General features: G+C 46.7%; 2 protein-coding genes across 2 annotated transcripts in view; both read left to right on the top strand.

Moving 5' to 3' along the window:
• LOC308312505 (plasminogen-like) overlaps positions 1-15,330 on the top strand; it is a gene marked incomplete at both ends in the record, with an annotated part of 102,471 nt that overhangs the window by 49,419 nt on the left and 37,722 nt on the right. The window lies entirely within an intron of this gene.
• LOC308313395 (RNA exonuclease 5-like) overlaps positions 1-15,330 on the top strand; it is a gene marked incomplete at its 5' end in the record, with an annotated part of 30,955 nt that overhangs the window by 9,275 nt on the left and 6,350 nt on the right. The window contains one exon of the mRNA XM_080760495.1: positions 1,447-1,554. Coding sequence (XP_080616621.1) covers positions 1,447-1,554 — 108 coding nt within the window. The remainder of the gene's footprint in view (positions 1-1,446; positions 1,555-15,330) is intronic.

The following is a 15,330-nucleotide window of genomic DNA, read 5'->3' as shown; positions in this document are numbered from 1 at the left end:
GGAGTCCCCCAGGGCTGGATCCTGGGGACAATACTTTTCTCCTTATATCTTCTCCCCCTTGGTTTAATTTTTAAGAAGCATGGTATCTCTTATCACCTCTATGCGGGTGACTCTCAAATCTACATGCCCATTAAAAAAGATAACAACAGCGCCCTGACCCCTCTCCTCCACTGTCTAGATATAGGGTGCATTTTGCATCCCAAAATGACATTAAGGCTTGGATGGCTCTTAATTTCTTAACAATTTACAATTTAGGCATTTAGCAGACGCTCTTAATCCAGAGCGACTTACATTAAGCAAGAACAAAAAAGCATAAGAGTTAACGAGTTAACGAGAGTAAAACCGAAGTCATGGTGTTTGGGCCTAGTGGTCCTGGCTCTGTACCCACCGACCTGGGTTCCCTGCAGCCTTACGTCAAACCTGTTGTCTCCAACCTTGGCGTAAAATTTGACAGCGCACTTAAACTGGATAAACAGGTTAATGCCGTGGTCAGATCCAGCTTTTACCACCTGAGGCTGCTTGCTAAATTTAAGTCTTTGCTCTCCTTTAAGGATTTTAAGCGTGTTTTCATCTCCACGGCACGCGTCTAGATTATTGCAATGCGCTCTATGTTGGCTTAAACCAAGCCTCCATGGCCCGATTTCAGTTGGTCCAAAATGCCGTGGCAGGCCTCTTAACAGGAACTCGCAGGCACGACCACATCACACCCGTTCTGGCGTCACTCCACTGGCTCCCTGTGCGCGCTTCAGAATTGATTTTAAATTTGTATTGTTTGTTTTTAACTGAATAGCTTGGCACCCCAGTATCTGTCAGAATGTATTGAGGTGTTTAATCCCCCATGGTCACTGCGGTCTGCGGGCCAGTTAAATCTTAAAGGGACACAAAAATATATATGTTGATGTAACACTTTCCTGGGGGTCCTTATGTGTGTAATATGTGGTTTTAGATATTTTAGATTTTAGCAGTGAGCCCAGTGTCTCTGATGTCATCGGAAGTGGGCTCACTTCCTTCCTGGACTAGAATTCCCATAATGCTTTGGTGCACTGCTCCTCCTTGTGGATAGGGGGAGAGCTGTCTTACTGAAGTAAGTGTCCATGACATCGGAGACACTGGGCTCACTGCTAACATAACGTGCTCCCCTCCCACGTCAAACTGGCCCCGTCCATTGAGACTTTTAAATCATGTCTCAAAACCCACCTTTACACCTTGGCTTTTAACTCCAGTTGAGTGTCTCGATGGTCCATGTTTTGGTTTGTTTCACTGTCTGCGTCTGGGATGTTTCAGCCACGTGTCTTTGTTTGTGTTGTGTTTTTCTTCTTGCTGCTGCTTTTCTGTGCCGTAGCTAGTGGATTTAGTTTTTATTTACCTGTACAGCACTTTGTTAACCTTGCGTTGTAAAATGTGCCATTTAATCAGCGTACTGATTAAATGTGTGCTCTGCTGCAGCGGTAGCCTGGCACCCAGTAACCAGGAGGTTTGGAAGGAAGACCAGAGGGCTGACAGCCTACACTCTGACAGAGGAGGAGATGATCAAGAAACGCTTCCCTGTCGAAGGTGAGTCTCTGGCTGCTTCTCTGCCTCTGTTTGTCTCCCATTGAGATCAGATTCTAATCAGATTCTACTCTGTTTGAAAATGACCGTTTTCTGAAAAAGCTATGTTTCTATGTCAGTCGTTCTTCGATTTTTCAAAAGTGGCAGACGATCTTGTAGGTCTGCTACTTTTCAATAGCTAAAAGCATAACACCAAAAGGGGTTCCCGCCCAAAATGGGTTAACCACTTTCAACCTGGTGTCCTCAGAAGTTTCAAGAATCAAAACAATTGGGGAAAATACCAGATCTACAACAAGCTTCACAACACATTGTGATGCAACACGTTGTGAATGAATGAATGCATGTCTTTATTGCAGACTCATGGTCCATAGAAATAGCAATTATAGAAATAGCCAAGCTTGTTGTTCATCTATTTTTGCTAGTCACTGTTCGACAAAGCATTTATAGGGCTTGTAGCGGCGGTTTACAGGCCGCCGCGAGGAGCTAAACATGAGAGTAAAGAGACGCTTGTATGACGCGTACGCAATGAATTCAGGTCCATTCCAGCTGTACGTTTTACCGTTTATTCTTGTCACCACACGAAGTTACAACAGTTCCCAGGCTTTAGCTATAACTGAACGTGGTTGTTACTGGTGATAGCTGGTGCGTTTTATACGGTCAACAGAAATGTCTTCTCCCACTGTTCACCTCCTCTCTCTATCAAACTTCCCTCACCCAAGTGACAGGTAACGCCATAAAACTAGAGTGGCAGCGCCCCAGCCCCCGTGACACGCCCACTACCTGTGCAGTGCCCATTAAAGTGACATACCTTACGTCAATCATAATAGCACATTAGAAAGCAACATATTACGGCTCCTACAGGGCTTTAAGATGCAATCCGTGAATTTCATGGCCCACCCAAGACTCGAACCCGGGTCCCCCACACTGAGCTAACAGAGCCTGCCTATTTGCTCAGGGGAGAAATTACATTTTGATGTCCAGTCGGTACCACTTGTCAAGCAGTAGTGGTCCTACCTGACCATATAATATAATATGCATTTCTCAATCAAAGAACAAGGGAGACCATATACAACCACTGCAGTTGTGTTGGCTATTGTATTGTCCAATTATGGATGGACGAGATCATGATACAAATGTCGGTAGATAAGGTCTCTATCTCTAACCACATTCCGTGGGGCAATAAATAGGCTGCTTGCAACCCTTGGGGGGTTGGGGTGGTAGGCTACCTTCCTGGAGAGTGAGGGGTGTTTTATGACACCTACAGAGGAAGGGGTGCTGACTCACTGAGTACACACATGTTGATAGCAGGGGAGCAATGTATGAAGTACCAATTAATGTGTATCGATACGTGTTCTAGAGTCCATACTTAGATATTGGGTTAGCAAAACACCTGTATAATATCTAAGAGTCGACCAGTTTAAGTTAGTCTGAATAGCAGCTAACGTACACCACAGGAAGTGTGGTGGAAGCTGGGACAGCAATGGGCTTAGAACCACCTCTAGCAGGCTAAGAAGGAGCAGTCTGATAGGCTGACAACTTTGCCAGGGAGGTGGGACATCAGAAGGGCCTGTGTATCCATGTGTGAAACTAGCAGTGAGTTAGATTCAAGGAGAAGATCGTGAGAGCAACAGGCGAGAAGGCCAATGGTGAATATACATATTAATGTGCATTATTAATAACATGTTGTGTTGTAATGTGTTTAGATTGTAACAGAGTATGTATTTGTGCCTCTTGTTTTGTCTCCCAAACAATAGATTTAAAACCATAGGTTACATAGGAACCACATAGGTAACATAGGTAAATACCAACCAGGTAGTGTTGAACTAATCTGTAATCAGACCAACAGCTAAGTTGTACCAGATCGAGAGAGCGAAGAATGGCTCTCAGTAGCCGATCTGGGCCAGCTTAGAATGTTCCAATGAGAGCTAAACTCCCAGCCGACAGATAGGATAGGAACAGGCCATTAGGCAAAGATCCGGGGTACTGTATCCGCCTGTGTCAGCGGGAGGGGGAAACAAACAGTGTGTATGTGGAGTGTGTTTATGTGTAATAACGAGTGAATAAAACCATATAAAAAGCATGCGTTTGTAAAGAGAAGCGATTATTGGAACGTTTTAGTTCAGTCTATGCGTGTTGAATCTTAGTTAAAGTCTTGCCGGTTGCTGAGTCTGTCGGATACTCGGTTAATCTCCCGAAATCCGAACAGCTATTGTATTAACCCATTTAGGCCTGACGTCGAAATGTAAAAAATGTCTTCTAAATCATGTCAGTTTTTCTTTTTCTTTTTTGTAAATATCCTATATCAGTGGTAATCAATATTACGGACCCCAAAAATTATATGTAATCAGCAGCCGACCCCCATCTGATATATGTTGTTCCAGGGACCCCCCCAGAAGCAAAGATTTGAGTTAAAAATGTTTGCTCTGAAAGAAAATATTTTCAAAGATTTGCACCACATTTTCATAATTTTTCAAAAATAGCAGACCTACAAGTGTGTGTGTGTGTGTGTGTGTGTGTGTGTCGCGTCGCCCTCCAGCTGCAATTGCGAGTGTGCGCTGCCGCTGTGTGCAGGGCACACTACTGAGTTTAAAAACACAGCTGAAACATGAAGTGGAGTCTGTCAACTCCCGCAATTTCCTTCTTCCCATATTGCGCTGCAACGACACTAGGATTGAGCCCCCCGAAGGGGGGCGAAATTCTAGTATATATATATATATAATATAAAATGAAAAATCTGCCTAATGATGTCACTGGAGGACGGTTTCTAAACTGCCCACGGCCCTCCTATGAGACACAGACTGAGTAGGAAAAAATCGTGCCATTTTCTCATGATTATTTATTAGTGACCTATTATATGAAAATAGTTTGAAAAGTGGTGATAAAACAGTGCACACATAACTGTCATTCACTGTTGCTATCATGAGTGATCTATTCATCTGACACATGGCATTTTAAACACAATGCTCCCATCTAGTGGACACTGAACTGCAAGTACAGGCGTCAGAGCTTAAGGAATAAAGGCAGCCATCTCTACTACACTTATTGCATGAATTACATACATTTAAACTCTATGATGGTATTATTGACCATTTTGAATTGTAATGGATCCATTTAGTATAGTGTACAAACCCACCTATACGCCAACGCACTTTCATTTGTGAAAGAGTTTATTTTATTAGATTTTTTGTTAAAAGAAAGAAAAAGGGGGTTAGTGTCCTCCAGGGTGAGCAGTGTGAGTTAGGGCCCCAGCCTGTGTCCTCCAGGGTGAGCAGTGTGGGTTAGGGCCCCAGCCTGTGTCCTCCGTGAGGAGGTGAGCAGTGTGGGTTAGCGCCCCAGCCTGTGTCCTCCGTGAGGAGGTGAGCAGTGTGGGTTAGCGCCCCAGCCTGTGTCCTGCGTGAGGAGGTGAGCAGTGTGGGTTAGGGCCCCAGCCTGTGTCCTCCGTGAGGAGGTGAGCAGTGTGGGTTAGGGCCCCAGCCTGTGTCCTCCGTGAGGAGGTGAGCAGTGTGGGTTGGCGCCCCAGCCTGTGTCCTCTGTGAGGAGGTGAGCAGTGTGGGTTAGGGCCCCAGCCTGTGTCCTCCATGAGGAGGTGAGCAGTGTGGGTTAGCGCCCCAGCCTGTGTCCTCCATGAGGAGGTGAGCAGTGTGGGTTAGCGCCCCAGCCTGTGTCCTCTGTGAGGAGGTGAGCAGTGTGGGTTGGCGCCCCAGCCTGTGTCCTCCATGAGGAGGTGAGCAGTGTGGGTTAGGGCCCCAGCCTGTGTCTTCCATGAGGAGGTGAGCAGTGTGGGTTAGGGCCCCAGCCTGTGTCCTCCGTGAGGAGGAAGCCCAACAACCCTCTGTGAGGCCTTTAGGAGGGCCATTATAGTCAACCACTCCTGAATGCAGTGCCTGGTGCTGGGAGTCTGGTGCAACGCACAGGTCCTGGCCTGGGCCTGGTGAGACGTAGGAGGGGCCCGGTCAGGAGTCAACCCACAGAGCCAGATTTTGGTTCTCCCAGTCCCGGCAGAGTAGTTCCGGAGTAACTGGATTGTGTGGCCTTGCTCATTCCCTGATGGACTGATCGAGGGTAGAGCTACTGGGACGTAAGTGGGGATTTGATCAACCCCGGCTGGGTCTCCTGAGTGAAGGGTATGATGTTGGAAGACCCGAAACCCTGTTGACCTCAGGATACATCACTGAAGATACGTCCCAGGTGTATCCATGCCATGTATTTTTAGGTATATTAGTGCCCCTCACTTCACACGGGTGTGATTTTTATTTAAGAAGAAAAAAAGAATACTATATTTAATCAGAGCTTATAATGTATGCATTAATATCTGTTCACAATTCTGTCTGTCTGTCTGTCTGTCTGTCTGTCTGTCTGTCTGTCTGTCTGTCTGTCTGTCTGTCTGTCTGTCTGTCTGTCTGTCGGTCGTCAAGGTACAGCATGAAGACAACACACACAAACATAATCAATACTGGCCCAAAAGATTATCTTTTGAACTGCAGCCCCCCCACCCTCTTGCGAGCACACACACACACACACACACACACACACACACACACACACACACACACACACACACACACACACACACACACACACACACACACCAAACTGACCTCCGACCCAATAGGGTAAAGCAGCGGTTGCTAAGGGAGGGATGTCTTGGCCGGTAACGGGACATCTTTGCAGAGTTTGCGCTGCGTAAAATGTCCCTTCTCCGTCTCCAACTGTGTTCAGCTCCTCACCCGCCACGCACATTGTTTGCTTCATTGCCTTTATTTACTGCGGATTGCATTCACACCTGCACCGAATCCTAATCAAGTGCGATTGGAAGCGAAGCGAAACCCCCGTTTCTGCTCGGGAGTAGAATGCGGTTCTTTGATACGCATTAGGATTCGAATGAGCCTTCACACCTGCCAAACGAAGTGCACTTTCTGACAAACGGCAGGATTCGTTTTTATCGCAGCAAAGCTTTCTGGTATGAATGTCACCTATATGTCATCACATGGTGGTTCCGTGGCTCAAATGGGTCTGAGAGGCTAAATGTCATCACATGGTGGTTCCGTGGCTCAAATGGGTCTGAGAGGCTAAATGTCATCACATGGTGGTTCCGTGGCTCAAATGGGTCTGAGAGGCTAAATGTCATCACATGGTGGTTCCGTGGCTCAAATGGGTCTGAGAGGCTAAATGTCATCATATGGTGGTTCCGTGGCTCAAATGGGTCTGAGAGGCTAAATGTCATCACATGGTGGTTCCGTGGCTCAAATGGGCCTCGATATGAAAAATGTTGAAAACCACTGATCTAGACTATAAAATATGCCAATCAATCAAACAATGAGTCTAATCTAGAGTGCTGATTTCATCACGGCTCACACAGTAGTAGGTCATGAGACAGTGTGTGTGTGTGCGGTGTCACCTGCACCTTTGACCCCGTCCTTGTGCTGGAGGGGATATATATCCTTGTGGTAGACTAGACTGGACTGGAATATAAAAAGAAAAATCTGCCTAATGATGTCACTGGAGGACGGTTTCTAAACTGCCCACGGCCCACCTATGAGACACAGACTGAGTAGGAAAAAATCGTGCCATTTTCTCATGATTATTTATTAGTGACCTATTATATGAAAATAGTTTGAAAAGTGGTGAAAAAACAGTGCACACATAACTGTCATTCACTGTTGCTATCATGAGTGATCTATTCATCTGACACATGGCATTTTAAACACAATGCTCCCATCTAGTGGACACTGAACTGCAAGTACAGGCGTCAGAGCTTAAGGAATAAAGGCAGCCATCTCTACTACACTTATTGCATGAATTACATACATTTAAACTCTATGATGGTATTTTTGACCATTTTGAATTGTAATGGATCCATTTAGTATAGTGTACAAACCCACCTATACGCCAACGCACTTTCATTTGTGAAAGAGTTTATTTTATTAGATTTTTTGTTACAAGAAAGAAAAAGGGGGTTTCCCCCACCCCACCCCACAGGTTGAACAGCGAAACAGATACAGGGTTACAATACATTAAAAAAAAATCATAATAGTAATAATAATAATAAGAAGAAGAAGAAGAATAATAATAGTAAATAAGGCGAGACAGAGGGAAGGTTCAGTCTTCATAAAGTGAAAATAGTGGATTTCCATCCATTATGTTCGAAAAATAATGGATTTCCATCCATTATGTTCGATTGGTGGAAGCTCAGGGCAATTTGGCAGGTATGAATGACTTATTATCCCGCATTGTGACGTAGTTGGCACAGAGGATATGTGGTAGCAGTGCAGCACGAGTTGGAGGTAGCATCTCACCCTCCAAGTTCTTTGACCGAAATAGTTCCTATCTGAGTAATGGCAAGGTTGTTGGACCTTTTGGACTATAAACACGGCATGCAAAATGCTCCAATGGTGATGGAAGCTTGCCGTTAACAAGCTCAGGAGGAATGGAACCCATTCCAAGGTCCTTGAAGCAATTAATGGCAGGATCATCATCATCATCAAACCTCAAGTAGGCATTGACCCATGTCTTCTTGGAGATTCCAACTAATTTTCCTCCCCAGTCAGCACCAGAAAAATGAACAGATTGCCTCCACAATGCAACTCAATCAATTTAGATTGCTTGAGAGCATTTTCTCTTGACCTCAATGCAATCTCTCCTGAGAGCTGACTATCACCATTACATCACCTAATCAACATGAGATAGACTTTAATAGACTATGGCCCTCATTTATCAACCGTGCGTAGACCAAAATATGGGTGCACGCCGAAATTGCCGACATTTTTGACATTTACCATTTCCGCCAACGCTTGAAATTGAACGTGACAACGTGCAAAATCCACGGTTGCTCCTCAGCTGGCGTACGCATTTTTTTCCTGTCTTACACAAGCGGAGCAGCATTGTCTGAACTGCTGACACTGTCACAGGCATCAAAACATATGTTTTCACTCCTAAAATGTTAATATAAAACGGTATGTGTATGTAAAAAACAAAAGAGAGATTTCCAACTTTACAAGTAATTAAAATCGCGCAATTAAAAACAATATAACATGTTTACAATGTATTAGTTTGTGCTTAATCAAACACTTGTTATGCGAGCGCACTTGTGAGATGATTTTGGAGCGCATGCGGACGCGGTGATGCGGCATATGCGATTATGATATTATTTTTTTTTTAAAGGCATGAATGGACTGCACGCCTTTATTTCCAAGTGACAATGACAAGCATACAATACAGCTTGCCTATTTGTAGTAAGTACTAGCAGGCTATAGGCGTAAGGGGCTTAATCATTCACCATTTATAAGTGCTTAGACAGTTTTGACAGTTCAGATAAAAGCGAGATCATTTTCGGAGGTCGGGAGGACGGGACCGCGGCGTGCGTCGCCAACACATACCAGCGCAAGCGGCAAGCCTTCATCCATATGTTTATGATTCGTTCATCAATGATCAAATCACTACATAAACGTTGATTGTGAGCTGCCTTGACGACATGATAGCCTATCTCTCATGCAGGCATGTCACCCACAGGACTTTAATATCACAGCAGTGCGCAGTATCACGCCTTCGCCGTGCACTGCGCACGAATGGGTAAAATTAATATAGGCCAGCCTACAAACTAATTCCATTCATGGCGATGCGATGTCGATGTGTCATGTATATGCGTGCATGCGTGGACATGACAGCAAAGCAAGCGAGGTGAGAGGAAAACAGACAGGGTAGGCCTACAACTTTATTTAATTCATGCAGGTGTTCGTTCTTTATTTAACAAGACACCAGTGGGCTTGCAAGTTGCGTGTGCTTCTGCGTGTGTGTGTGTGTGTGTGTGTGTGTGTGTGAGAGAGGTGCGTGAGGCGGGCAAGGCACGGGAGAAACCTTTTTTCCATGGTTTCCATGGTTCCCACAGGTCGTAAACATGTGTTCAGTCGCAAAAACGAGGGCGAGGCTTGATTTCATAGGGCGTGCCAGATAGATTTCAGCCGTCACATTTATTAACGTCAGAACGAAATTATGGAAGGATCAGCTGTTTGCGATCACTTTATAAATGCCGTGGCGACGTGGGTGTACTACGAAACCTGCACTCGAATCTGTGGCAGATTTTACACTCGATTGATAAATGAGGGCCTAAGTGACAATCAGGTATAGTCTGGTGACCACCGGAGAGACGGGTGGCAGCCGGAATGTAGACGGCCCCAGCCTGTGTCCTCCGTGAGGAGGTGAGCAGTGTGGGTTAGGGCCCCAGCCTGTGTCCTCCGTGAGGAGGTGAGCAGTGTGGGTTAGCGCCCCAGCCTGTGTCCTCCATGAGGAGGTGAGCAGTGTGGGTTAGGGCCCCAGCCTGTGTCCTCCGTGAGGAGGTGAGCAGTGTGGGTTAGGGCCCCAGCCTGTGTCCTCCGTGAGGAGGTGAGCAGTGTGGGTTAGCGCCCCAGCCTGTGTCCTCTGTGAGGAGGTGAGCAGTGTGGGTTAGGGCCCCAGCCTGTGTCCTCCAGGGTGAGCAGTGTGGGTTAACGCCCCAGCCTGTGTCCTCCAGGGTGAGCAGTGTGGGTTAGGGCCCCAGCCTGTGTCCTCCAGGGTGAGCAGTGTGGGTTAGGGCCCCAGCCTGTGTCCTCCGTGAGGAGGTGAGCAGTGTGGGTTAGGGCCCCAGCCTGTGTCCTCCGTGAGGAGGTGAGCAGTGTGGGTTGGCGCCCCAGCCTGTGTCCTCTGTGAGGAGGTGAGCAGTGTGGGTTAGGGCCCCAGCCTGTGTCCTCCATGAGGAGGTGAGCAGTGTGGGTTAGGGCCCCAGCCTGTGTCCTCCATGAGGAGGTGAGCAGTGTGGGTTAGCGCCCCAGCCTGTGTCCTCTGTGAGGAGGTGAGCAGTGTGGGTTGGCGCCCCAGCCTGTGTCCTCTGTGAGGAGGTGAGCAGTGTGGGTTAGGGCCCCAGCCTGTGTCCTCCATGAGGAGGTGAGCAGTGTGGGTTAGCGCCCCAGCCTGTGTCTTCCATGAGGAGGTGAGCAGTGTGGGTTAGGGCCCCAGCCTGTGTCCTCCGTGAGGAGGAAGCCCAACAACCCTCTGTGAGGCCTTTAGGAGGGCCATTATAGTCAACCACTCCTGAATGCAGTGCCTGGTGCTGGGAGTCTGGTGCAACGCACAGGTCCTGGCCTGGGCCTGGTGAGACGTAGGAGGGGCCCGGTCAGGAGTCAACCCACAGAGCCAGATTTTGGTTCTCCCAGTCCCGGCAGAGTAGTTCCGGAGTAACTGGATTGTGTGGCCTTGCTCATTCCCTGATGGACTGATCGAGGGTAGAGCTACTGGGACGTAAGTGGGGATTTGATCAACCCCGGCTGGGTCTCCTGAGTGAGGGGTATGATGTTGGAAGACCCGAAACCCCGTTGACCTCAGGATACATCACTGAAGATACGTCCCAGGTGTATCCATGCCATGTATTTTTAGGTATATTAGTGCCCCTCACTTCACACGGGTGTGATTTTTATTTAAGAAGAAAAAAAGAATACTATATTTAATCAGAGCTTATAATGTATGCATTAATATCTGTTCACAATTCTGTCTGTCTGTCTGTCTGTCTGTCTGTCTGTCTGTCTGTCTGTCTGTCTGTCTGTCTGTCTGTCGGTCGTCAAGGTACAGCATGAAGACAACACACACAAACATAATCAATACTGGCCCAAAAGATTATCTTTTGAACTGCAGCCCCCCCACCCTCTTGCGAGCACACACACACACACACACACACACACACACACACACACACACACACACACACACACACACACACACACACACACACACCAAACTGACCTCCGACCCAATAGGGTAAAGCAGCGGTTGCTAAGGGAGGGATGTCTTGGCCGGTAACGGGACATCTTTGCAGAGTTTGCGCTGCGTAAAATGTCCCTTCTCCGTCTCCAACTGTGTTCAGCTCCTCACCCGCCACGCACATTGTTTGCTTCATTGCCTTTATTTACTGCGGATTGCATTCACACCTGCACCGAATCCTAATCAAGTGCGATTGGAAGCGAAGCGAAACCCCCGTTTCTGCTCGGGAGTAGAATGCGGTTCTTTGATACGCATTAGGATTCGAATGAGCCTTCACACCTGCCAAACGAAGTGCACTTTCTGACAAACGGCAGGATTCGTTTTTATCGCAGCAAAGCTTTCTGGTATGAATGTCCCCTATATGTCATCACATGGTGGTTCCGTGGTTCAAATGGGTCTGAGAGGCTAAATGTCATCACATGGTGGTTCCGTGGCTCAAATGGGTCTGAGAGGCTAAATGTCATCACATGGTGGTTCCGTGGCTCAAATGGGTCTGAGAGGCTAAATGTCATCACATGGTGGTTCCGTGGCTCAAATGGGTCTGAGAGGCTAAATGTCATCACATGGTGGTTCCGTGGCTCAAATGGGTCTGAGAGGCTAAATGTCATCACATGGTGGTTCCGTGGCTCAAATGGGTCTGAGAGGCTAAATGTCATCACATGGTGGTTCCGTGGCTCAAATGGGTCTGAGAGGCTAAATGTCATCACATGGTGGTTCCGTGGCTCAAATGGGCCTCGATATGAAAAATGTTGAAAACCACTGATCTAGACTATAAAATATGCCAATCAATCAAACAATGAGTCTAATCTAGAGTGCTGATTTCATCACGGCTCACACAGTAGTAGGTCATGAGACAGTGGCTGCGTCCGAATTGCTAGGGTTGTTCCCTACTCCCTATCCCCCATACGGGGATCCAGATTCTAGTGGACTCTATAGTGATGATTTCGGACAATACTCCCTGTATGGGGAGCACCGACTCTGACGTCAATATCGATAGAGGGCGCTGTAGTTCCGCGGGTTCATGTACTTTTTATTTGCATGAAATCCCCATTAGGTTTTTTCAGATCGCCTCATAAAGAAGTTAAGAACTGTTTGAAAAATAAACAAATCATCCCGGCCATTTCACTCATTTGGATATGAAGAATCAACTGACTACAAGAAACCAATCAAAACGCTGCTGCTGAATTTCCGCTAGGAACAGACTGTATCAAATAAGTCTGGCTGTCACCTCCCTGCAAGGACAGTTTGTAAAGTTATTTTTAAATTCATGAATGAATAAAGGAAAAAATAGGTTAATGAAAATATGTTTGCAGGCATTTAGGCCTATATATCTATGATAAAAAGGTTATTTAGGATAATGGATATAGTCTAATATTAATTTATTGATAATCATAGGCCCATTGTTATGGGAAAACAGTGCACAACCTTGACAATATATGAAAATATCAGCAGCATGATTTAATCTTAACCACATGAACCCCCGCTAATCCTGTGGCGGGGGGGATACGGCAAAAATAGCCGATCTAAGCAACGCGCGACGTCCGTGTTGTGAGGTTGTATACTTTTACTTGGGTACTTTTGGTAAAGAATTACCAAAAGTAGCCGATCTACAAGCTCTTCTCACAATACGGACGTTTGGTGTTAACAGAAACAGCAGTCCAATAAATGACTGCCTACACAATGAAGTTGCAATTTATTGCAATTCAATGAAATAATGTTAGATAGCATATTCATGGCAGGAATGAATGAATATTAATAAAACATATGTTCGGACACAATTAATATGTGTCTCACATGCATGTATTTAGCCTACGTTTGTGATAAAGAATCTCACAAATATATTCTACAGCAAGCAACTGATTGCTCTCCTAACGTCATGCGCTGGGCCTGGGTGATACAATTAATCAGATTAGTAATACTATTGCAAACGAGTAGATTTATTATAAATAAAATAAAACAATTTCAACTAAATGCACAGATCATTTGTCTCGAGATCTGTAGCTTCGAGATCCGCCAGGGAAGAAAAGAGGGGAAAACGAAAGTTTAAAAAGTACATTTGTGTTGATTTCTTTCGCTGGTTCAACTTCTGCCTCTTCTGAGTTGGAGCGCAATGAGCGCATGCATGCAGAAGCAGCGCACGTGCGCAAACGCGTGCATGTGCGCTCAAGAGCGAGCTTGCGCAATGCATTATGGGGCAGATTTGCTTCGCTGTGTTTTTGTAGTGACCATCGGATGCTCCCTACAATTCCCGGTGCATTGTGGGATACTTCAGTCCACTACGTTAGGGTGCAAAAATGCTCACTACATATTCGGACACTATAACAAAATGGCGGAACCTCAAAGTAGTGCACTATATGGGGCATAGGGAATGATTTCGGACGCAGCCAGTGTGTGTGTGTGCGGTGTCACCTGCACCTTTGACCCCGTCCTTGTGCTGGAGGGGATATATATCCTTGTGGTAGACTAGACTGGACTGGAATATAAAAAGAAAAATCTGCCTAATGATGTCACTGGAGGACGGTTTCTAAACTGCCCACGGCCCTCCTATGAGACACAGACTGAGTAGGAAAAAATCGTGCCATTTTCTCATGATTATTTATTAGTGACCTATTATATGAAAATAGTTTGAAAAGTGGTGAAAAAACAGTGCACACATAACTGTCATTCACTGTTGCTATCATGAGTGATCTATTCATCTGACACATGGCATTTTAAACACAATGCTCCCATCTAGTGGACACTGAACTGCAAGTACAGGCGTCAGAGCTTAAGGAATAAAGGCAGCCATCTCTACTACACTTATTGCATGAATTACATACATTTAAACTCTATGATGGTATTATTGACCATTTTGAATTGTAATGGATCCATTTAGTATAGTGTACAAACCCACCTATACGCCAACGCACTTTCATTTGTGAAAGAGTTTATTTTATTAGATTTTTTGTTAAAAGAAAGAAAAAGGGGGTTAGTGTCCTCCAGGGTGAGCAGTGTGAGTTAGGGCCCCAGCCTGTGTCCTCCAGGGTGAGCAGTGTGGGTTAGGGCCCCAGCCTGTGTCCTCCGTGAGGAGGTGAGCAGTGTGGGTTAGCGCCCCAGCCTGTGTCCTCCGTGAGGAGGTGAGCAGTGTGGGTTAGCGCCCCAGCCTGTGTCCTGCGTGAGGAGGTGAGCAGTGTGGGTTAGGGCCCCAGCCTGTGTCCTCCGTGAGGAGGTGAGCAGTGTGGGTTAGGGCCCCAGCCTGTGTCCTCCGTGAGGAGGTGAGCAGTGTGGGTTGGCGCCCCAGCCTGTGTCCTCTGTGAGGAGGTGAGCAGTGTGGGTTAGGGCCCCAGCCTGTGTCCTCCATGAGGAGGTGAGCAGTGTGGGTTAGCGCCCCAGCCTGTGTCTTCCATGAGGAGGTGAGCAGTGTGGGTTAGCGCCCCAGCCTGTGTCTTCCATGAGGAGGTGAGCAGTGTGGGTTAGGGCCCCAGCCTGTGTCCTCCGTGAGGAGGAAGCCCAACAACCCTCTGTGAGGCCTTTAGGAGGGCCATTATAGTCAACCACTCCTGAATGCAGTGCCTGGTGCTGGGAGTCTGGTGCAACGCACAGGTCCTGGCCTGGGCCTGGTGAGACGTAGGAGGGGCCCGGTCAGGAGTCAACCCACAGAGCCAGATTTTGGTTCTCCCAGTCCCGGCAGAGTAGTTCCGGAGTAACTGGATTGTGTGGCCTTGCTCATTCCCTGATGGACTGATCGAGGGTAGAGCTACTGGGACGTAAGTGGGGATTTGATCAACCCCGGCTGGGTCTCCTGAGTGAAGGGTATGATGTTGGAAGACCCGAAACCCTGTTGACCTCAGGATACATCACTGAAGATACGTCCCAGGTGTATCCATGCCATGTATTTTTAGGTATATTAGTGCCCCTCACTTCACACGGGTGTGATTTTTATTTAAGAAGAAAAAAAGAATACTATATTTAATCAGAGCTTATAATGTATGCATTAATATCTGTTCACAATTC

This window comes from Protomyctophum bolini, assembly GCF_963924005.1.
Source record: "Protomyctophum bolini genome assembly, chromosome: 3".
Classification (NCBI taxonomy): domain Eukaryota; kingdom Metazoa; phylum Chordata; class Actinopteri; order Myctophiformes; family Myctophidae; genus Protomyctophum; species Protomyctophum bolini.
Note: the sequence above shows the minus strand (reverse complement) of the source record. Positions and strands in the feature narration are given on the sequence as shown.